This window comes from Heterocephalus glaber, unplaced genomic scaffold (genome assembly GCF_053883595.1).
Source record: "Heterocephalus glaber isolate CG9 unplaced genomic scaffold, H.glaber_assembly_v1.0 deba00001600, whole genome shotgun sequence".
Classification (NCBI taxonomy): Eukaryota; Metazoa; Chordata; class Mammalia; order Rodentia; family Bathyergidae; genus Heterocephalus; species Heterocephalus glaber.
Window position 1 is genome coordinate 38,207,549 of NW_028258372.1, and position 23,097 is coordinate 38,230,645.

The 23,097-nt window shown below is 53.4% G+C and overlaps 1 protein-coding gene and 1 long non-coding RNA gene across 3 annotated transcripts in view; one reads left to right on the plus strand and one right to left on the minus strand.

Moving 5' to 3' along the window:
* Nucleotides 1–746: 746 nt before the first annotated feature.
* The window catches only part of Lmod1 (leiomodin 1), a 45,615-nt gene continuing 23,264 nt past the window's right edge, over nucleotides 747–23,097 (minus strand). For both annotated transcript variants that reach the window (XM_021242295.2, XM_004862231.4), the window contains 2 exons: nucleotides 2,322–3,818; nucleotides 747–1,450 (listed from right to left, as the gene is read on the minus strand). In XM_021242295.2, coding sequence (XP_021097954.1) covers nucleotides 1,424–1,450; nucleotides 2,322–3,818 — 1,524 coding nt within the window. In that variant the 3' untranslated portion in view covers nucleotides 747–1,423. The remainder of the gene's footprint in view (nucleotides 1,451–2,321; nucleotides 3,819–23,097) is intronic.
* On the plus strand, nucleotides 2,943–6,346 carry LOC106010843 (uncharacterized). The gene is made up of 2 exons (XR_001184562.3): nucleotides 2,943–3,127; nucleotides 5,838–6,346. It is a non-coding gene; the product is annotated as an uncharacterized LOC106010843 (long non-coding RNA).

The following is a 23,097-nucleotide window of genomic DNA, read 5'->3' on the forward strand; positions in this document are numbered from 1 at the left end:
CCTCCCCTTTCTTTCTTTCTTTCTTTCTTTTTCTTTCTTTTCCATTCTGGTCCCCTTGGTACTGAGGATCGATCCTGAGGCACTCTGCTAAGAGGACACATCCCCAGTCTGTTTTTATTTTTTATTTTGAGATACTAAGGGTCTCTCTAAGTCACTAAATTGCCAAGGCTGTGTTCAAACTTGCAATCCTCCTGCCTCAGCCTTCCAGAGTGCTAGGACTACAGGCATGCACCATCAGATCTGGTTTGAGAGATGTTTTTGATGTATGCCCTGTGGCAGATGTGGAGACACTGTCAGATCAGGAGGGTGGCACCTCTGGGCCTAAGGACACACAGGGGTGGGTGCTGCTCTCCACGTGGGCACCCCACTTTGGCTGCTGCCTTGCCTGGCCTGTAACTGCTGTGTGGAGCTGGCCCCGTGCCCACAGTTAGGAAGAGTCATGGAATGAACCTCTCCTGAACAGGCCTAATATAGCCATCCCAGGGCTTGTGCTCCACTCTGCCCTGTACCCCCTGCAAGCAGTGCTGGACACTGGCTCTGGGCAGCAAGACTGGTTCAGGAGCAGGCGGAGGGGGTTCCCTCTGCTCAGGGCCCAGGCCTTCCCCATGGAGCCTTTCTGCAGAGGTGGACTGGTTTCATGGTCAGCTCAAATGGTGTAGCAGAGAATGTGAGCTTCTAGAGCCTTCCAGGGAGCCCAGGGTGAGCATCAGTATCCTCAGTCCATGACAGAGGAGAGGCACAGTCACTTGCAGCTAAAGGTTGTATATATTATCAAAATCTTATGGAAAAACAGATACACAGCTATTTATACAGCAGCAGGTGGGTGTGAGGAAAATGTCTGCTTTGGCATCAAACCTTCAGGTCCAGCTGCTGTCTGTCCATCTCCTCCCATCTGGAGCCCACTCCCCAGCATGCACTGTCTTACGTCCAGGCCATCTGCCTCCCCATGGACCCCCGTGCCTGTAATCTCTCTGCTATTACCCCACACAGTGCCACGGGCCCAGCAGCTTTGCCCTAAGGGCTCCTCAGAGGCCTGAATCCTTGCCCTGGAGGGCAGTGGGGCTGGGCTGGATACGTGGCCCCTGGAAGACATCTTTCCTGGATCACAGGCCTTTTGCAGTGTGCCAGCTCCATGGGCCCTGGGCAGTGCCATCTTCTCTGTGATGTGCTAGAAGGACTCTTCTTGTCCAGAAACCTCAGCTCCAGGCATCAAAGCAATTCTTGGAGAGCCTCAGAGACAAGAAAAGGAAAGTGAGAAGAGATGAGACGTCCTGCCTCGTGCGTGGCCCAGGCCTCTAGCGCTCCCATGGCCGAATAAGACAGCCACAGCAGGTCAGCCAGGGTGGGGTGGCGGGGTCTGTGCAGCCCTAGGACGTGAGTCTGGACAGTCATGGTGCTGGCATCAGAGCCTGGCAGCCTGGTCCTACTGAAGCAGCTTGGGCACCTCCACCTGCAGGGCAAAGCAGACATGGTGAGAGCAGGAGGGGCTGGCCAGAGGCCTCTGGGCTCCCTCTTACCTCCCTCCCTGCTGGAAGGACGGAACTCCAGACACCTCATGTGTGTCCGTGGGATGAGTGCTGGAGGTGCTGATGCCCGTTCTGTAAAAGCTGGCTGTCACTCAAGGGCCACTGGATTCTAATGAAGGCAGTCCTTCATCTTGTGCTGTCTAGTTGCAACTGATCTTGAGGGGGTAGGGCATCCAGGCAGAGGGGCAAATAAACATGGACTCTGTCACCAGGGGGGCCTTCCGGGGAGGCAGGGCTGTGACAAGTGGATATCTGGGGACGGCCCACCCATCTGTGGCACTGGTTTGTCAAAGGCAGACTCTCCAGGGTGATGGAGGCGCCTTTGGAAGGCTGAGCTGCAGGACCAGGCTGATCCTGAAAGATGATTAAGTAAAACCACAGTCATTTCTGTTTAGGGGACTGGAGAAGAGAGAACTTACAGGAAGGGCCCACTGAAGCACTGCTCGGAAAATCTGTCTCTCTGTCTGCAGGAGAAGCGGGTCTGCCTGCAGCAGAGGAGGGTGAAGTGTGGAGGGAAATACTGAAGGAAATTCCTTGAAGGAAGCATGGAGTCTGGCCTCTCAGGCCAGCTGTGTGGGGCCAGGGATTTAGCTCAGTGGTGCCATTGCCTGCCTTGCAAAGGTGCAAGGTCCTGAGTTCGATCCCCAGTACCAAAAAAAAAAAAAGATGTCTCTGTATCTAAGGCCAGCTGTGACCTGCCTGGAGGCAGGGCCCTGGGAGTGTGCCCACCGGGAGCGCCTCTGCCTGTGTGCCCTCCAAGCTGCCTCTCCTGCAAGCCACGCCCACGCCACTTGCCTTCTTCAGCTGCCTGAGGTTGCTGGAGCGGATGGCGGCCAGCAGCTGGTCACGCGAGTTCTTCTCCTGGCCCGGGAGGACTTTGTCCCCCATCTTCCTCTGCGTGGCGGGTGACAGTGAGTTCTTCAGGTTCTCCATGATAAGGGGAGGAGCCAGCGGAGGGGGCGGGGCAGGGGGAGCACCCCCTTTCTTGGGCGAGTTCTTTGGGGCGGGTTTTGGAGATGGCTGGGGTGAAGGTTTGGGGGAGCCCTTGGCCAGGGCCCCGACCCCGGGCACCTCCAGCAGCCCCTTCTTCTCTCCGCTGGCTTCCTGGGCCTGCCTTTGCTCCTGCAGCCGCTTCTGTCGCTGCTTGTCCATGTTGCGGCTGAGCAGGTTGGTGACGGTCATCCGGGGCCCGGCCAGCTCAAAATGGTAGCCCAGCTTGAGCAGCGTGGTGTTCTCCTTGAGCAGCTTGGCGATCTCCATCTCCGTCTTGCCCCCGCAGATGTGCCGCTGGTTGTGGAAGCGCAGCTCGGTCAGCGTGTGGTTCTGGAGCAGGGCCCGGAAGATGGCCAGGATGCCCTTGCCCGTGATGTGGTTGGAGTCCAGGTTGAGGCTGGTGATGGTCTTGTTGGCCTTGAGCATGATGGCGATGGCGAAGGCCACGTGATCATCAGCTCGCGTGTTGGCCAAGGCAAACACCCTGACCACCGTGTTGAACTCCAGGGCCTCGGTGAACCGGACCAGGATCTCATTTGTGATACAGTCTGAGTTGTTGACGTTCACTTCGGTCATCTCCGGGTCGTTGTTCTTCACCTTCTCCAGAGGTTCGTCGAATATGCTGGGAGCTGCCTCCTCTTCTGCCCCGGCCGGCCCCTCTGCAGCCTTGCCCGAGCCCCCAGGGGCCTGCTGCTCTGCCGCTTGGGCCTTGCTCTCTTCCTTGGCTGCCTTTTCACTCGGGGACTCCTGCTTCTTGACTTTGTCCTCCTGCTTTTTCGTGTCCCTGTCCCCAGTGCCTCTTTTCATCCCCTCATCCTCCTTTGTCCTGTCTGTGTCTCTGCCTGCCCTTCGCACCCTTTCGTCCTCTCTGCTGCTGGTGTCTGTGCTCCTGCTGGCCCTTTTCACCTTCTCATCCTCTTTCTTGACCGCGTCGTCTCTCTTCTTCTCCTTGTCCCTACTCAAGCCTGTGTTCCTGTCCCTCCCTTTCTTCTCCTCTTCCTTCCTGGTGGCCGCTGTCCTCTCCTCTTCTCTCCCACCCTTCCCTGCCTCCTTCTCGTCCACTGCAGCCCTGACCCGGCCCTTGTCGATGCCCCTGAGGACCTTCTCTTCCTTGGGCTTCTCCTCACTTCCACCGCCAGCTTCCTCCTTGTCTCTGGAGAAGCTCTTCTTTAAATTGTCCCTCTTCGGCTCCTTGCCTATGTCTGAATCCTGTCTGGGGCCCAGGGCTTTTTTGCTGGCATCTCTGCCCCTTTCCCCTCCATCCTTGGCATCTGCACGGCTCTCTGCTTGCTTGCTTTCCTAAGAATTCAGAGAAGAAAAACACACATGAAGAGCTGGCCTCAGGAGGAGAGGGACAGGTAGGAGACAAGCCAGAGAGCACTTAGGTAACCACCCGGAGCCTGGGGAGGACAGCAGCAGGGCAACTGGGCTCCCACTGCAGAGAACGGGCTGGCATCGGACTCACGAAGGGCCTCAGGGCTGTGGGATGGCAAAACGCACACCTAGGGAGGGTGCCCACACCTAGGGATGTTTGCCCCAAGCCCAGTTCCTTTCCCAGAGCATTCTCAGACACAATTGTCTGGTCCTGTCACGGGTAATTTTAGAGGGGCTGCTTTCAACAGTGCCTGCATGAATATTGAAACCTGAGGCAGAGGCACAGTCACTCAGGCTGATCCTACCTGTAGCATTAACTAGGGGGGAGTAAGCACAGGGCCTTTGCACTGCACTCTGTCCCCTGACCTTTTTTCTTTCTTTTGAGACAGGGTCTTGCTAAGCAAGTAGCTAGGTTGCTCAGGCTTACCTTGAGTTTGCTGTCCTTCTGCCTAACCTCCCAGAATGCTAGGGCTACGGGTGTGCACCGCCACCTAGTGTTGAATTTTTAGTCATTATGGATTTTTCAAAATGAGTTTTTATTTTTAAAAAAATATGCATGAATGATGCTTCATGCTTGTAATCCCAGCACTCGCTGAACCAGGAGGATCTCAAGTTCAAGGCCAGCCTGGACAATTTAGCAGCTTGTGAGATCCTGTCTCAAAATAAAGGGAGTGCATGTAACTCAGTGTGAAGGTCCTAGGTCCAATCCCTAGTGCTGGAAAAAAAATATGTATGTTAAAATATCAGTTATCTCACCCACTGAGCCCCCTTCCCCAGGGGGCAGTCTGAGCTCAAGGCCTCATACCCTCACCTTAGCCCTATCCCTGCTGCCAGGGGGTGTCAGGGGGTCCCAGACACTGGAGTTTGGTAAAACAATACATTTGTAGAGAAAAAAACATTGAAGGGATCAAGATATTGATGCTGACATTAGTTAAGGCTATTTATAAATTCTATCTACCATCACCATCTCCTGAAAGAAGGAGCTAGTTATAAAGATATAGGTAGAATGAATGCATTAAACATGTGTCTCTCTTAAAAAGTTTACAATGTTGTCTTTATTTGTTTTTTTGGTCTGCTGCTAGACTTCAAACCCAGGGCCTCGGGCATGCTAGGCAAGCGCTCCGTCACTGAGCCACACTGCCAGCCCTAGTTTTTACTTCTTAGTAAAAGCTTTGCTAAGGACAAAGCCTCTGTGTGGGGAGTCCTGGAATCTGCTGGGTCTGTAGATCTCGGGAGCATGCTTCACATTTGGGGTAGAGGAGTCGAGGCTGCACTTGGATCACGCAAGACACCGTGACATCGCTCTGGGAAGTGTAGGACTGAGTCCGCTGGGCACCACAGACACTTGGGTCTTGTTCACAGCACAGGCCACCCAGCACCTCTGTGTGGTTTTGTTTCTCCTTCCACAAAGTTGCATTGAGTCTGAGCTATTTCAGGGGGACTTGCTTCCATCCCCGCCCCAGGAGCACAGCAAGCAGCAGCTGGCCCATGATGTGATACTAAATTTAACCATCCAACTGGGAAAGAGGGCCCAGAGAACCCGGGGTTCCAAGAGATGCTGTTAAGTCCTTCTCTAGAGGTGTTTTTTTTTTTAATTATTTTTAAAATTTATTTATTTATTTATTTATTTATTTTGGTACCAGGGATTGAACTTGGGACCTTGTGCTTTCCAGGCAGGCGCCAGAACCACTGAGCTAAATCCCCAGCCACCCCTAGGGGTGTTTTAACAGAAAGAGACCATGGCCTGGATATTGGAAGGATTTCTGTCTTTCACAAGTGCCCAGTAGAGCTGACACAGGCCTGGAATGCAGGTCACTTAGGGGACAGAGGAGGATGCAAGTTTGAGGCCATCCTGGGTGACTTAGGGAGACCTTGTCTCAAAAGTCAAGTAATACATATTCTGTCTCACTTGTCTACCTTGTTCTCCTGCACCCTGGTTGTCAGCACCCTCCAGTTACAGACCACGATTTCGCAGGGGCCCTCCTTGCCAAAGACAGCCTAGAGAGGATGGCAATGAAGAGGATAAGGAGAATCAAGTAGATGAGATCCAAGGTCAGCAGCCACCTCAACGTCAGTACCGCCAAAACTTCAATTACCGACGCAGACGCCCAGAGAACCCTAAACCACAAGATGGCAAAGAGTCAAAAGCAGCTGATCCACCAGCTGAGAATAGGTCTGCTCCCGAGGCTGAGCAGGGCGGGCTGAGTAAATGCCGGCTTAACATTTCTACCATCATCCGGTTTAGTCATCCAGCAAGAAGAAACAAATATGAAATTCCAGCAATAAGAAATGAACAAAAGATTGGGAACTGAAGACCTTAAGTGCTTGCTTTTTGCCCATTGACCAGATAACTAGAACTATCTGCATTATCTATGCAGCATGGGGTTTTTATTATTTTTACCTAAAGATGTCTCTTTTTGGTAATGACAAACGTGTTTTTTAAAAAAAGCCTGGTTTTTCTCAATACACCTTTAAAGGTTTTTAAATTGTTTCATAACTGGTCAAGTTGAGAATTTTAAGAACTTCATTTTTAATTTGTAATAAAAGTTTACAACTTGATTTTTTCAAAAAAGGCAACAAACTGCAAGCACCTGTTAATAAAGGTCTTAAATAACTGTCAAAAAAAAAAGTCAAGTAATAAAAAGGGCTGGGGGTGTAGCTCAGTGCACCTGGGTTGGTGAGGAATGTCCAGTGGGTCTGGAGAGGGAAGGAAGGAAAAGCAGAATGCCCTGCACTCTCTGGCCCACTAGGCTCCTCCTCATTCCCACCCTTCTGGAGGGACAGGAGGCAAGTGTGGCCCATGCAGCGTTTGTACCTGCAGCCCAAACACACCCACTTCAGGGCAGCCAAGGCCACCACTCCTGCTAGAGTCACGGCAGGCAGCCAAGGGCCCAGGCCCTGGTGACAGCGCCTTGGAACTCGCCTCTGCCCACCTCCTGGCCCAAGTGTCCGGCCGAACGGGGGTCTCACTGGGGCTGTGGCCACGGGGCGGGGGCGGGGCACGCCTCCACTCGCTGCCTTTCAGGAGCTGCATTTGGGCCCACAATTCACCCCGGAGCAGAGGCCCTGGTGACTTTACTGCGTGCAAATAGAATGCAAATGAGGAAAGGGTCTCCTTTAGGGCATTTTCACCACGATCTGCACAGTTTTGCTGGGCAATCCCCTGTCCTCTCGTCCGGCTGCCGTCCGGCTGCCGTCGGGGTGCTCTTGACACAGATCCTGTCCACTGTGGAGCTTGGAGGTGAGTGCTGAGTGAACTCTCCCAGCCCAGGCCCCAGCCAGCAGCCCCCCAGGGCAGACCCCTCCCCGCCTCCCCTCTCCTTCCCTTCCTCAAAGTGCCCAGCCAGGATTTCTCAGAGCCCACTGTGCTTGGAGGGAGGGTGGAGACCCAGAGAGATGACAACCAGCCGTACCCAGTAGGTTCGGGACAAACTGGGGTTCGGCCTGGCTGTCTCACCAGCAGCCACCAAGTCAGTGGGGCCAACTGTCCCTGGCCCTCCTCATGGGGACCGCGCCTGTCCTGCTGCCTGCCCTGCACCCATAGGTGCCTGTGTGGCTGTGCTGCCAGAGCCAGCCTCCTTCAGAACCTTCCTCTCCTCCGCAAACAGGAACGTTTCCCACATTTTATCCCCCTCTTTGCCCCGACACCCCATGTCCTGACCGCTCCCCTTTGTCCTCATCCCAGGCCACTCCCCACTCCTCCCCTGGGGTCCCGGTTGGCTGGGATCTGCCAAGTGTCCATTCTCCAGGAGGTGTGCCAACCCTTTAAAAAGAACATAATGAAAAACAGGCTGCTGGGGGTGGGGAGAGGGCCGATTAATCATCAGTTTCCTCCAAATAGCCAGGAATGAGTGGGGCTGGGGCCTGCTGCAGCCCGCACAGCCCGAGAGCTCAGACGTTGCCTTAAAAGGAGAAGGAGCCCAGCGTCCTCTGGCCTGGGATTTCTGTGGAGCAGGACCTAGAGGGCTCCTCAGTACACAGCAGAGCTGCCGCCTTCGTGCTTATCAAACAGGGCGTCCAGGCCAACCACTTTTGTTTCTGGAAGCAGCGGTGCATCCCGGTGACCTCTGGAGGTTATTTTTGCCTGTGTTCCTGTGCTAAGTCTTGACCTTCTGTCGCTTACAGCAAAAGGGGTTTAGGTTAGATACAACAAAGGACTTGCAGAGAGCAGGTCCCTGGGCCTGCAGATGAGAGACCTAAGTAGAAATACTGTCAGGGAAGCCCACAGGGTGGTCCAGGAGTCCTGCAGGAAGGCAGGGGCACAGAGAGAATGACCTCGCAGAGCCTCTAGTGGCCTGGGACACACAGAAGGCCCTAGAATGGGACTCAGAGGTGAGAATGGCGCCTTGGGCCTCTCCTCGGGGGCTGGGCCACCTGGTGGTGCCCCGGGTTGGTCAGGTGAATTAGGACCCAGTGACGAGCGCCTGGTGGTTCAGTGGGAGAACACGGCATCTTGTCCCTCACGGGGCCTCTTGGTCCCACTTCCTCTGAGTCTCGTTTGATGGCCGAGGACAGCTCCCCAACACCAGGGCAGTAAGAGGAGAGGACAGCTGTCTGTCTAGAAGGCCCTCCACAGCGAAAGCCTGCTGAGGGCGTGGCCTAGGCCTCTGCACGCAGACTCAGCAGGCACCAGGTAGCTCTTGCCAACCCCTGTCAGTCATTGCTTTCCTTCCTGTGACCCAGCACCTGAGATATCACCATCCCGAGGGTCAGCATGGCCCCGACCAGCACCGAGAGAGGCAGCTACAGACGGACCCTGGGGAGCACTGCTCTCGGGACTGCCCTGCCTTCCCAGCCACATCCCAGGAGGGCGGGCGTGCCTGGCGATCACACCCCTCACACGTGACAGCACTGTCATGGACTCAGACACATCTGCCCCCTCCCCACAGTGAGTCAGCGGTGACACGGATTCACATGTCTCAGTGCCACTGTTGCTGTGCCCTCTCCTCCCCAAACCAGGGCCTGGGGACCCTCTTCCCAGGCCTGGAGACCTCAGAGGCTCTGACCACCTCAGTGTGTGGATCCAGAGCTCATTGGAAGATGCAGTCTTGGCCTGCTTCTTGTTTCTTCTGGGACAAGGTGACAATTACCAGGAAAAGCAGGGAAATGTGTGACATCTCCTCAATCGACTCCCAGTGTGTAACCCTAACCCTTACCACCTTCCTTCCCAGCCCTACACAATCTCAGCGGCCAGGATCTCCTTCCCCTGCCTTTCTCATGAAGCCGCCCTGGCAGAGGGCAGAGGCCCTGGTCTCACACCCTCCCGCCACCTGGCGACCTGGTCTGTCTGTACAAGGAAGGGCAGGAGGAGCTGGCCACAGGTCTCTGGGGAGAGCAGCTCCCTCTCAGGGCTGCTGTGGAGGGCAGGCAGGTAGGTAGCCAGGCCCCAGGATGGCGTGGGGAGAGGTTTCCCCCTCCAGTCTCCTGCCTCATTCCAACCAGAATACTTTTACAGTTTCCACAGAAGAAAGAGTCTAGATTGTCCTGAGCAGCGGTTTCAAGAGGGTCCACCACTGTTTGGGGAAAGCAGCTTTCCTAGTGCTGGCTGCCCCAGAGGGGCCATAGTGCCTTGTGTCCCTTGGGGCCCTATGGGGCAGCACTGCCTCCCGAGGCTTGGCCAGCTCATGAGGCAGCACCGCAGATCTTTTAACTGGCATTGCCTCCTAAAACGGCAGGTCCCTTTCAGTGGTGTCAGGAAAACTGGGGATTGTTCTGGGAAAGTCCTGCCCATGGTGGCAGGGGAGCCCACTGGCTCTGTGTGCAGCCGGCCTGTGTGCAAATCCCAGCTCTACGCCAAGCCTATGGAAGTAGGCAGGGGGGGGACGCAGGTCGTTCCCACTAGTGAAGCACTTGCGGAGACCCCCTGTGTGGGGCCGGGGTGCACAGAGGCCTGTGTTCTAGAACCTGTCCACCACGGGTCCTGCTTGAGGCTTTTGTCCATCATCTGCTCACCCCTTTATTCATGAGGACAGACACAGGGCTACCTGAGACAGTCTCGTCCTCACCACTGAGGGGTGCAGCAGACAAGGGAACGGGAGACCAAGCGTACGTAGCAGGAGGTGCTGAGACCGTGGCTCCTTAGTGCCAACCAACCAAGTTACTGCCTGGCCCACAGATGGTCACAGAGATGCTGTGGCCTCCCTGGGAAGGCCGTCAGCCCCTTTCTTGCCGCTCCCAGACACCACTTCCTTACCTAGTTGCAGTGGCTTGGGGACAAAGCCTTGGCACCTCCCAGCGACCCCTCCTTTGGCTTCCCCAGGCCTGTCCCTTCTCGAATCGTCCCACACCAGCTGCCCTATTTCCAAGCCCCCTGCTGCGGGGAATGTTGACTGTCTCCCTTGCAGGATGGATCAGAACCCTTGGGGACCTGCCATTCACCTCTTCCAGCTATAAGGAGCCCGTGGGGAAACTGAGACCCCGGGAGAAGGGGGAAGGAAAGAGGAAATGAGGATGCAGTGAGACTATAACCGCACTTCCTGTGGTTAACGTCTCTGGAAACTTACTTCTTGAAATGTTCAAGGGCTTGTACACAAAGCCTCTCACACACTCAGCTCCCTCCTATAACCAGAGTACAGCGCATCCCACAAGAACAGGGGCTCAGAGTAGAATTCCTCATTTTGGGTCGGAGGCTTCATTGTATGAGGTGGGTGCTGCAGAACTTCCTGCTCTTGATGTTTTCTGAGACCACTGGCCACTCTGTGCCCCTGGAGCTCCCAGCCCTGGCCAAAGCAGGGGCATAAGATGCAGCAGGGGCCTGTGCACCACAGCGCTCCATGGGTGCTTGCTGCTGATGACGGCCAAGCGTACCAGCCCTGGGAAACCCACACAGAGACAGGGAAGTGAAGAGGCGTCACACTCATGGAGACTCCCATGTGGCCCCAGCATGGCCCTGCAACCCCGGAGATGGGCAGAAGCCTCAGCCAGGCCTGCATGCAACCTGAAATTTCTTGGGGAGACACTTGGAGAGCTCATCCACACCTGATAAACATGACTGAGCCACAGACCTTGAACTATTGTAGCAACCAGATTCATCTAGCACCACCTCTATCCTAGAGCCCTAACACCTTTGCAACTTGAAAGTGTATTTTCTAAGCCAGGTGTGGTAGCTCATGCCTGTAATCACAGCACTCTGGGAGGCTGAGGCAGGAGGACTGCAACTTTGAGTCCAACCTGGGAAACTCAGCAAGTTAGCAAGACCTTGTCTCAAAATAAAAGAGGGCTGGGGATGTTTGAGTAGCTCAGGGTAAAGGCCTTGGGTTCCATTCCTAGTGCCACAAAAACAAACAAGCAAAACCAAAACCAAAACAAATAAACAAACGCAAAATCATGACTAGTAACATTAGAGACTGGTCCCTCTCATCCTCCAAAACAGTGACGTTTAAACCTGTAGAGACCAAGGGCCCAAACTGCAACCCCAAACCCACTTAGTTATTGCAAAGTGCCAACATTGCCACTAAACTTGAATCCTGAGGTTTTAGTTTAGAATAAACAACTGTTATGCGATGCTCAGCTGCTGGGGTGACTTGGCTCGTGTGCTCGTTGTGACATCTGTGCCATAGGTTTACCACCGCTGTCCTAAAATAATGCAAGCCATTTGAGCACCCTCCCCCACGTACACAGGGCTTAGAGAGGTCACACAGGCACCCGAGGGAAACGTGTATAGCTGGTGAGCTGGTAAGCCAAGGCCCATGTAGCCACAGAGCTAAGAAAAGCTGTGCCCCGCAGGCATCTCAGCTGCCCCCTGTGGCCCCATCTGCGCCCACGGACCTCTCTCTGGCATTCCGGTGCCCTGCAGAGCAGCCCACTGGCGAGCAAGCGAGTCTGTTACTGGGCAGAATGTCCACGCACAGTTAGGGCTCAAGTCCGGGAGTAACTCAGTCCGTCCCTTCTGCCCAGAGAAGCCTGACTCAGGAGGCGCTTGCTTCAACTCTGAGCCCTGTTTCTAAAGCACATGGTCTGTCCACCCTGGCTGCCAGCACACCTGAGAATTCAGGTTCCAGGACCCAGTTCGACCTTTTTGCCCAAATCCTCAGGCCCAGGACTCCCAACAGTTTCCTGGCTGCTCAGTGTGGCACCTGCTTGCTAACTGCGGCTGTGTGAGTGTCACAGACAATTACTGAGCTCTGTGCTTCTCACCTGGGCTCCACCAAGGAGTGAGAATTGTTGTCTCCATTTTAGAGAAGAAGGAAGTCAAGCCCAAGAGCACACAGCTATTATGTGACTGAAACAAGGGCTCGAGTTTCCGAGTTTCCGTTCTCACCCTCTAGAGTCTGAACTTTCAAACTTCACACAATGTCCCTCAGTCTCTGTGGGGATGGGTTCTAGGGTCTCCCCTCTGGGGACACCCAAGTCCTTGGGGCACAGTACATACCTAATGTGATGTAAATGCCATTAACTAGCTGGATTTTAAAATTTGTTTTATTTTTATTGTTGTATTGCTGTTATTTTTTTCACAAATATATTCTGCCAGCAGCTTTGAATCTGCAGGTGCGGAACCAGTGGCTATGAAGGCGTCCTACTGTATTATACCATCTCGAACGAGTGGGACGCCACGCTAAGCCACTTCACCTGAGCCCAGTCCAGAGACAGCTCTGTGTTCCCCAGCACCCCAAGCCAAAACAAGAATATTAATACAATACACACAGCCGTTTAGTGTTTACAAGGTGCAGGACATGGTGCGACATGCTTTTCATGAGTCATCCACGTGATGATTTATTACTTAACACTGCTCTCCCAAGTGGACAGAGCCTGGTAAGGTTCCAGTCTCAACCAGAAGCAGCTAGGCTGGGCCAGTTGTGGTGGCACAGCCTGGAATCCAGCATTCTGGGAGGCTCAAGCAGGGGGATGGAAAGTTCCAGCCCAGCCTGGACAACTTAGTGTATTAGCAAGACCCTACCTCAAAATAAAAGTGTGAAAAAGGGCTGGGGATGTAGCTCACAGCGAAGGCCCTGGGTTCAGCCCCAGGACTGGTTTGGGTTGAGAGGAAGAGAAAAGAAAGAAGAGAAAAGCAGCAGCCAGGGAGAGAAGCTTTCCAGGGGGGCAGGTAGGTGATAGGTCACACTCAAAGACCCTTCAGCTCAAGGTCTTCCTTTCCCACTGTTTCCTGTAAGATTTTTTCATGGTCTTAACAACCATAACACTACCACAGCATCTAAGAACTAAGGTATGGATGGTCACCATGAGCTCAGGGGCAGTTAAGACTTGAAGCTGGCAGTAACGATTCCCCATTTTGAAGACGAGTCATTCTTTTCTTCCCTCCTCTGCTCTGTGTGTGTGTGTGTGTGTGTGTGTGTGTGTGTGTGTGTGTTGTGTGTTGCTGGAGATGAATCCTAACCCTCACACAGGCCAGGCAAGCCCTCTACCGCTGAGTCATAACCCCCCGGCCCTGGACGGTGTCCTCCTTAAGGAGATTACATAGTCCGTGGGGAAGGGAGTCGAAGCACACATCTGTTGGGTTCCAGCACATTGGTCCTAAGGTCTGCACTGTGCTCTCCACTGTCGCCATGACGCACTAGGGACAAAGGCCATGCCTTTACCAAGAGCTCCCTGCAGGGCACAGAGCATAGGCCAGGACAGCGTATCCGGGGGTCTTGGTCTGACTATGCAGGCACACACGCACTTACTGAGTGGCAACTGGGCACCAGGCAGTGGGCTCATCTGGGGACACGGGGACACCTATCCGGGTCACAGATCTCTGTAGAAAGTTGTCACCCCCAGAGGCTTTGGGAGCAACACCTAGTATTCCCTTGGATTGCATGGTCAGGCTGGGAGCAGAGGGTGAAGGACAAGGCCACCTCGAGAGAATGAAACTAAGATCAGAAGTCCATTTAGGCTTCTAATTTTGTCGGTCTGTGGCCAGACCTACTGTACGCTGCTTAGTTTGTCATGTCCCTGTGTTAGGTCTCCCACTGTGTGGCAGTGAGTCTTCTTTGTTTGTTTTTATCTTTGAGACAGGGCCTTCTGTGTGGTCCAAGCTGGTCTTGAACAATCAATCTTCCTGCCTCAGCCTCCTGAGCCCTGGGATTACAGGATACTGAGACTCTTAAATTAAAAGGGCCCATGTCCCTAACTTTGGAGCCAAAGAAGAAATAAACAGAAGTGGGAAATAAGACTGGAAGAGGAAACTCCAAGGCTGTGCAGGTGGTGCCAGCTACAGAAACCTGGGGCTCAGGCTTGGCCTAAGGAGAAGGCCCAGTGGGACAGCAGGAAGATCCACCCACAAGGGTCAATGATGGAAGCACACACTAAGCCCGAGAAAGACCTTCCAGGGTGGCAAGACACACGCATTGCAGAGGCAGGAAGCCCCTCCTGGAAGAGGTGCCGGCAGGTTCCATACAGGCAGGAACGTTTGGGCTCATTTCCAAAGAAGGAGACCGAGTTAAGGAATGGATGCGGCTGGCTTCTTGGCAAGGAGGCCCTCCTTGTTGGGCCTCGCCTCCCACCCCGCTGTCCCCAGGCCTCACCTCCCAACCTCACACCTGTGCCCAGCATCCAGCCGTCTGGGATCAGCACAAATGCGCAGCACGGTCCTCTTTGGGGGCCTCTCCTCACCCCCAGCCTTTCCCTGTGACCCCCACAACTCCCTCTCCTCCCTCCCTCATCTTGGCCCCTTCAGGCTTGTCTCTGTCTGTTCCCCCTGGGTCAGGGGTGTCAGGGGCACTGGGTCTCCAGCACGCAGCAGGAGGCCGATGCTTGAGGGTGGTTGAGAGAATGGATTGAGGGAATTCGGCGAATGCTGGCCACTGAACGAAGCTAAATACTAGTTTTGAATGATGAGCATCAAGAGAGTTTATACAATAAGAGACCGAGGACAAATAAATGAAAGATAAAGAAAACTGAGATGCCAGTGGGCTCAGTGTGCAGTGTGGCCATAGATTTGAAACCTCAGCTTTCTTTTCTGGTCTGGATTTCTTACCTGGCCTCCAGGGCCACCTCGGCCCAGGACCCAGTAGGCCATGGGGACGTGGTGAGCAGGGCTGGTGGAGAGGGCTGCCCACCCAGACAGATGTCTCAAGGCCAGGCCAGCCTGAGCAGGCCAAGGTAAGTGGGCATTTGGTATAGGGCCAGGGCTACTAGGGGAACAGGTACATGGGACTGCATGCCACTTCTGACAAGTCACCCAGGGCTCTGCCATCAGCAGGACCGGCTGCAGGGCACTGCTAAGCTACTCACACCCACCCGAGGAGGCCAAGCTGGACGCTAGTGCGCACAGGGCCAGGGCATAGTGGCTCTGTCTACTTTGTGTCTCTGTCAGTGGCTGCCCAGACTCCTGGGCCTTCCCCTCCTGGAGCTGGGTCCAGACCAGGACGGCCCAATGCCAGCCTTGACTGTAGGGCACATCTATGCCTATGTCAAGCTTCCCAGAGTCCACGCTGAGAAGCAGCCTGGGGCCTGCAGCTGCCCGCTAAGCCTGTGACCTTGAGGATGTCCGGAGGGTGGGCGGGAGCAGTAAGGCAGCCAGGCCAGCTCCCCAGAGCCTGCCCACCCCTGATGTTCCTTAGAGGAATGCAGTAAAGAAGGAGAGGCCCTGCCCCACTGTCCAGAGGTGGGAAGCTTCGGGTCAGTGGAGGACAGACTGCCGTTCTATTCTCCATCTTTGCCACGTCATCCTGAAGCACTGAGGGCCCAGGATGAGGTTGAGTGTGTTTCACCAGCCCAGGAACTTGTTCGCTTCAGGCTAAGAAGTCCACCCCAGCACTGTCCTCCATTAGCGACTTTCTTTAGTGGCTTTTCTCTGGGCCACTACTCTACATGTGATCTTCCTGGACAAGGTTTACATCTCTCTAATCCTCAGCTCTCGTCCATCACTGCCACCCCTCTTGTTGCTGGACAAGAGTGACAATTAATTCCTGCTGCCTGGGAAGTAGGGACATTTCAAAAATTTGAATTAAAAAATTCCTCCCTCCTTAAGGCAGAATAATATTCCATTGTATTTGTAGACCATATCCGTTGATCCATTCATTCACTGATGGACCCTAGAGTTGCTTTTGGTGACTGTGAAGGATACTGCTTGTGAAGGTGGTGTCCAACATCCAAGCCTTTGTTTTCAACTCCTTCGGGTGTATGCCATCAGTGGAACTACTGGAATGAGGCCCTGTGTCTGACTCCTTTCTACCACCTGCCTCAACTGTTTCTCGTCCAGTCCAGCCCGTCAGTCACCACCTTGCCAATGGCTTGACTGTGGTCACAAGAGCCCACTGAAGTCCTAACCTTGCATCTCACAATTCTACACCTGAGCTGGCCCCCTCCTGGGCTGCTGGGCCATCAGGGGAAAGCAGCCCACCCTCCTCAGGGGGCCATGGCATGCAGTCTTTGTAGACCCCGATGCCCTGCTCTCTCCAGTCGCACCAATCCAAATACCAGCTCCGGCTCTGGAATGCCAGGCTTCCAGTCTTCCCTCTTATGACAACTGGGGAAGGTTAATTACCTCCCCCATCTGTAAAATGGGGACCATAGTCCTTCACAGGGCTTTGTGAGGTTTCCGTGAGATGCAAAGCATTTTCAACAGTGCCAAAAAGTACAGGAACCTTGCAGCAAAAGTTAACTGTCTTTTTTTGGTACCGGGGATTGAACTCAGGTCCTTGCGCTTGTGCAGCAGGCAGCGAAACCGCTGAGCTAAATCCCCAGCCCCAAAGTTAACTGTCTTTAACTGGCCCACCTTCCCTTCTCTCTCCTGGTGCCCTACAGCATTGGTTTGAGTCTTCCTCCTCCTTGTGACCCTATCCACTCCACCTCCATTCTCGGCAGTCTCCTTCCTTGACTTTCTCCGCAGGAAGAAACAAGAAGCTGCCAGTCGGTGCTCTCCAACTTCCTGTCATCATTCTGGCCACTCGCCACCCTGCTCATCTCTCCAGTTCCTCTCCTGATGCCCGGGCTCAGCCTCTCTCTTTCCTCTGCCCTTTCACCCTTTTGGCAGGCTCACATCTCTCTCCTGCTGCTCATCAGGTCCCTGCCTCCACCCCTCAGGCCCTTCTGGGGCGGTCTCCACCACAGGCCTTATTTTCCATCCAGGGTTCCCCACAGAGTCCTTCCACTTGTTCCAAAGTCCAACACAATCTCACCTCACCCCAACATCCCACAGAGATTCACTCCATCCAGATCACTGCTGACTCTTTTGCTGGGAAATCAGATTTCCAATTCTGCATCTGCCTTAACTGCTCAGGGAGCGTCTGGCCCCAGGACTGGGCCCTCCATTCCAAGGGACATGCGTCCCTCCCTTGGTCCATCCTTCCCTCTGCGGCTGTCCTCCTGCTGTCTGACATTCTGCTTTAAGGTGCCTTTCCCTCTGCTGGACACACACACTGGGGTGTTTGGGGGTCTCCTTCCAAGCCTCCTTGCTTTCACTCCTAGCTCCTCTCTCTGGGGAAGCTTTCCCTGTCGCCTGGTCAGCTGCACTCTGACGCCTCTCAGAGCTGTGTTCTGGGCCACCCACCACTCAGACAGTGGCTTGGGGCCTTGTATCCAAGGATCCAGGAACATCTTGGTTTGTTTGCTCCAAAGCGCCTCAGAAACTGGGCTCCTCACATGCGTGCGCATGCACACATGTACACACACACGCACACGCACACCTATTCCTGCTCTTGGTCCAGGCCTTTCCACCTCTCATGAGGGTAGGACACCCTGTCCCAACCTTGTCCCTCTCTAACACTGTCCCTACCCTGCAGCCTCAGGGCCCTTTCTGGAGTGCCCAGCCCTCCATCACTTCTTTGCCTGCAGCCTTTCATGGCTCCCAGAAGCCTCAGGACACAGTGCAGAATCACAGGTCCGTCTGAGCCAACTGCTGACATCCTCTCGGCCCCCTGGCCTGCACCCCGAACTCCCCAGCCACTCCTGGCTCTGTCTTTGAGGGCTGCTCTCCCTGCTTGGAAAGCTGCTCCCTCCTCTCTTCCAGGTGAGCTCTAGCCTTGTACCTGGAGAGGGTTCAGCTTAAACCTGTTATTCATCTGGCTTTTACTTCAGGGTACAATGTGAGGTAACAACTTAACCTTTTCTTTTCAAACAGATATATGCTGTCCAAATTGCTTTTATGATTAGAAGAACACAAAAGTTGTTTTATTTTTTAAAAAGAAAGAAAATTGTCTTTAACTTGGTTTTATAGCAAAAAAACAAAGTAAAAAGGCAAAATCAGGGCTGGGGGGTATGTTTAGTTTGAATCCTTGCCTAGCACGCTTGAGATCCTGGGCTCAATCCTTAGCAATGAAAAACAATTCAAAAAGAAAAACAATTTTAAAAAGCAAGATAGCCGGATGTGGTGGCGCTCACTCAGCATCCCAGCACTGGGGAGGCTGAGGCAAGGGAATCATGAGTTCAAGGGAGGCCAGCCTGGGCTGCACAGTGAGTTCAAACCAGCATGCGCTACATGATGAGATCCTGCCTTAAACAGAAACAAAAATAAAAACAAAGCAAGCTCCCTCCAGCCAATAGTGGGGAAGGGATGGGAGGGATGGGCCAGACAGAGGTGGGGTGACTCCCTTCCCTTCATGCTGCTTGGCCCCTCCCTTGCTACATCTTGCCTGGGACCACCATGCAGGGCCCAGCCAGGTCTGCTTCTGTTCCAGCATCTGAAGTCAGCCTGGGTGACAAACATTAGCGCTGGGTAGAAAGGCTAGGAGGGTTTCAGGTGCTGCCTCCACTCCAGTGCAAACAGGCTCAGCAGCTCATTTCTACCTCCCAGGATGATCTCTGTGGGCAATGGTAGCCAAGGAAAGGTCAGTGGTCTGGGAACCTGGGAGAAGAGAACCTTTCCTGCTGCAGGGTGGTGGGAGACCAGCTTCCCAGGGAGCAGAGCCCCATCTCTGCCCGAATCTCTGTGCCTGCCTTGCCCTCGTGAGCGTGGGAGCACAGGCAGCGTCCAGAAAAGACACGACAGCGGGTGATGAGCACACTTGGGTGGCTGGGCTCTTGCAACCGATCTGTCCCCACGCTGCCACAGGGGATGGGACCCTTGACTGCTTTAGGTCTTGGAGGGCGGAGTTTCTAGAGCCAGGGGTGTTGAGTGCGGGCTCCTGAGCTCTAGGTGCGGTTCTTTGAGGGGCATTGAGGGGCACCGAAAGGGAGGCAAGGGGTGAGGGTGACAGCTCAACACCTGGCCCTTACTCCTCCTACCAGGGGACCTGCAGGCTTCTGCAAGAGGAGGAAGACCGGTTCCTAGGGGAGATGCTCCCCTAGGGCGCCTCGTCACCTGGGGTCCTGAAGATCCCATCGTTTTCCAGAGCCCCGAGGTCCTGTGGCAACCTTCCTGCCTGTGAAGAGTCGGCTCCACTGTTTTCTGAAGCACTAAATGTTTTGCCAACTGGTCTGGTGACTCATGCTGGGAAGCCTGTAGCAAACCCCATTTTTGGAAAAACCAGGAGATCTCTTCGGAGAGACAAACAAGTCTCTTCAGCACTCTGCACCCTGAGAGGCCTGCCTTGTGCTTTCTCCTTCCTCATTGTGTCCCAGTATAGATGAAAGCCCAGGCAAGTTTGGAAAACATTGTAAAACTCTACCTGAAAGTGAGCCATGTGTCCCAGAGCGCTGGGTCCTTCTTGGGTGCTGAGGTGGTAGCAGGAGGGACATGCCGTCCTCTTGCTGCCTGGAGCGGGAGCAGGAGCCCTGGCTCGCATCCAGCCACCCTCTGGCTTTTCCTAAATGTAAAAGGCTACAATGGCCTAATCCAGAGCAGCTTCACGCCATTTGACCTTCACGGTCCCACGGAGCCCCATGGTCAGAAGAGCCCTGTGTGCGGTTTGATGCTTTGCTGTTGGCATGTTAAAATCTTAATTCTTTTTTTTCACCACCTCCTCATCTTCTCCCTCCTCATCCTGCTCCTTTTTCTTTTCTCCCTCTCTCTTATTCTGAGACAAGATCTTGCTATGCAGTTCAGGCTGGCCTTGAACTCACTATTTAGCCCAGGCTGGCCTCAAATTTGTGATCCTCCTGCCTCAGCCTCCCGAGAGATGGGATTACAGTTAAGTGTCACTATGCCTGGCGAAAGTCTTAAACTCTTAAACAAAGGGTCCCAGGGTCCCACATTTTCATTTTGCATTGGGTTCTGCAAATTCTGTAGCTAGGCTAAGCCTAACAGAAAAACAGAAGCAGAGGGGTAAGGTGGGGCGGATCCCCACTTTTGATCCTTCTCTGTCTTCGGGAATGGTGCCCCTCAGCTCCCAGGTGCTGGGACATCAGTCTTGATGCTGCCACCTCGCTCACTACGTTCCCTCCATCCTGCCTTCCTAACAAATGCGCTAATGTCCTCCTCGCCATCCCTGCTGCCATGCTGTGGCTGGGGCCACCCTCTCTCACTTCCCAACTGGCCTCCCTGCCTCCTGTCTTGCTTCTCTTTGAGCCATGTGCTCACAGCAGCCAGAGAGATTACCCTAAATGCAAATCTGATCAATGGCACCCATGCTTTCAGGATGAAGTCCAGCCGGGGACACTTCATGACCTGGCCTGCACCTGAGCTGTGTGCCCTCCCCTTCCACCCTTGACTCTGGTCACTGAGAGGGCTGGGCTCTCCTCAGCCTGGCTGTTTGCGTATGTGTTCTTCCTGCCCTCCAGAATGTCCTCTCCCCTTCTCCACGCAGATAACTCTTCTTGCTCTTTTTTTCCCTCTCTCTCCCCTTCCTTTTTAACTTTCTAGGATGGGAAATTCCAACTGTGCAGACAACTAGAGTGGACGGCGTGATGAACTTCAAGGCACCCACTGCCCCACTTCAGTAATTGCTGACATAGGGCCAGTCTGGTTTCATTCCCATCCTTAGATGACTGTGAAACAAATTCTAGGTATAGAACTTCATGCATACATATTTCAGTGTGTATTGATAAAAGACAGAAACTTGTTCTTTTGGGAGTGCTGGAGATCAAACCAGGGATCAATACATACTAGGCCATCACTCTACCGAAAGGGTACATTCCCAACCTTTTGTGTGTGTGTGAGCGACAAGGTCTCACCAAGTTGCCAAGGCTGAAAATTGTGACCTTCCTACCTCAACCTCCTGAATAGCTGGGATGATAGGTATGTACCACCATGCTGATCTTGCTTTTATTTTTTGGCGGGGGTCAGAGCTTTATTTATTTTTTTCAGTGTTGGGGAGAGAACCTAGGACCTGATGCATGATAGGCAAGTACTGTACTACTGAGTTACATCCCCAACCCCAACACACATTTTTTTTTTAAAGATAGCTATGAGCCTGGTGTGTTGCAAGACCCTGTCACAAAAAATTAAAACAAAACAAAAAATAGCTCTGATACTATTACCATACCTGAACAATTAATAAGGGCAATTGCTCTTGATCTGCTAACTCTCAGTGCAGGGAGTGCTCCTTCCCAGCCCCTGGGTCAGCTCTATGCCTCGGTAGCAGGTCGAACTCAGAGCTACACCTGTGCTGATCACAGTCTGCTGCTCACTTGTCCCTGGATTAGACAGTGAGCCACTGGAGGACATGGACTGGTTATTGATTGATTGATTGATTGATTGATTGATTGATTGAGACAGGGTCTCACTATGTAGTTTAGTCTGGCCTTGAACTCACCACATAGCCTAGGCTGGCCTTGAACTGATGGGGATCCCCTGGCCTCAGCCTCCAAGTGCTGGGATTCCAGGCATGCAACACCACGCCTGGTTTATGGTCTGTTATTTCTGTCCTCAGCTCTTCAACTGGCAGAGTGCTTTGCACTGAATAAATATTTGTTGGAATGAAATGCAAGTATTTCAATCCTACCTACAATGTCCCTACCAAGTAGTTTGTGTTGAATGTTTCCAGTGATGGGGAGCTCAGTTCTTCCTGAAGAAGTCAATCCTTAACCACCTCCCCCTTTTTAAGCTGGCTCTATCTCAGAGAGCTTTCTGGCTCTGATTATGTTCCTGGAGCCATGTAAGCAACCATATGTTCTCGGTAAATGTTCTGTATATATTCATCCTGAGGCTGCTTTTCTCCAGTCTAGAAAAGCTCATCTGCCACACTGGGCCCATCAGTCCACCTGACTAGAACTTTCTGGGTCCCGGATCTTCTTTATAAAACTTCACTGTCCCTCTCAGCTGGAGTCAAATGTTCAAATCTGACAGGGGTATCTTCCAGACCTGTGTGCCACCACACAGGGGAGCACACCATGGTCGCCCCTACAACTCCAGGGAGCCTCCAATCAGCTCCCAGCTAAACCACCTTCCAGTTCTTGTCTCTCCATCCAGGCCTTTACCGTCCTGTGAAAAGCTTCTCCAGTGTCTTCCTGAAGTCCTCAGAGGGCCCAGGAGTATGGACACAAAAGGGAACATGGTGGTTTCAGTGCCATCTAGCATTGACCAGCACTGACCCTCTCCAGGGATTTCACCTCAGAAAGATGATAAACCTTGAGCTACCACGTCCGGGATTCTAGTTCTGGAATCTTTCTACTTTCATAGCACTGGAAAGTTACAATACTCAAGTGCACTCCCTTCCAGCAGCTGAGGCCCTAGAGACAGGTTCTTCATGTGCCATGGCCTGAGATGGGAATTCTCTTCTCTAGCCAAGAGAATCGGCTGGGATCTTTCCTTCTGAGACACTCTGGAGGATCCAGAGGCAAGGGAACAGCGGAGCATTAAGCTGAGTCTTCAAGTTCCGGGACAACTAGGGGGAGGGTTTGGTCATTCCACTGGGGTGGGAGAAAGAAAGTTGAGATCTAGGAGGAAGAGAGGATGCAAACAAGGCTGCCAGGCCATTAAACCAAGGCTTCCAAATGGCCTCTAGATCTTGCAGAGCTCAGTGAATGCACAGGGGCCGTGGGATCCTGGGGGTAAAACTTTGTAGGTGGCCCCTCTCAGAGGAGGTCCTCGGCTAGAAGGCAAGAGAAGGACTTTCTCAGTAGGGGGAACAAAACAGGCAACAGCAGGCACAGTCTTGAGAATGGCACATGGGACGGTCCAGGGACTGTGGAAAGTTCTCTGTAAGTGGAGTAGGCAGGAGATGAGACTAGAACTGTACACCAGAACCAGATCACGGCGGATTCTATACATCACATTAGCAACATGGGCTTCACCCATTGGAGAAGCAAACAGATTGTTAACAGAGAAGTACCAATCAGATGCAAGCTGTAGAAAGACAGCTCTGGTAGCTGTTTGGAGAATAGAGTTGAACCTAGGAGAAACTGGAGGGAATGAGACTAGTAAGAGGCTACTGCAAAAGTCAAGGCAGAGGGGCCGGGGATTTAGCTCAGTGGTTTCGCCACCTGCCCCGCAAGCGCAAGGACC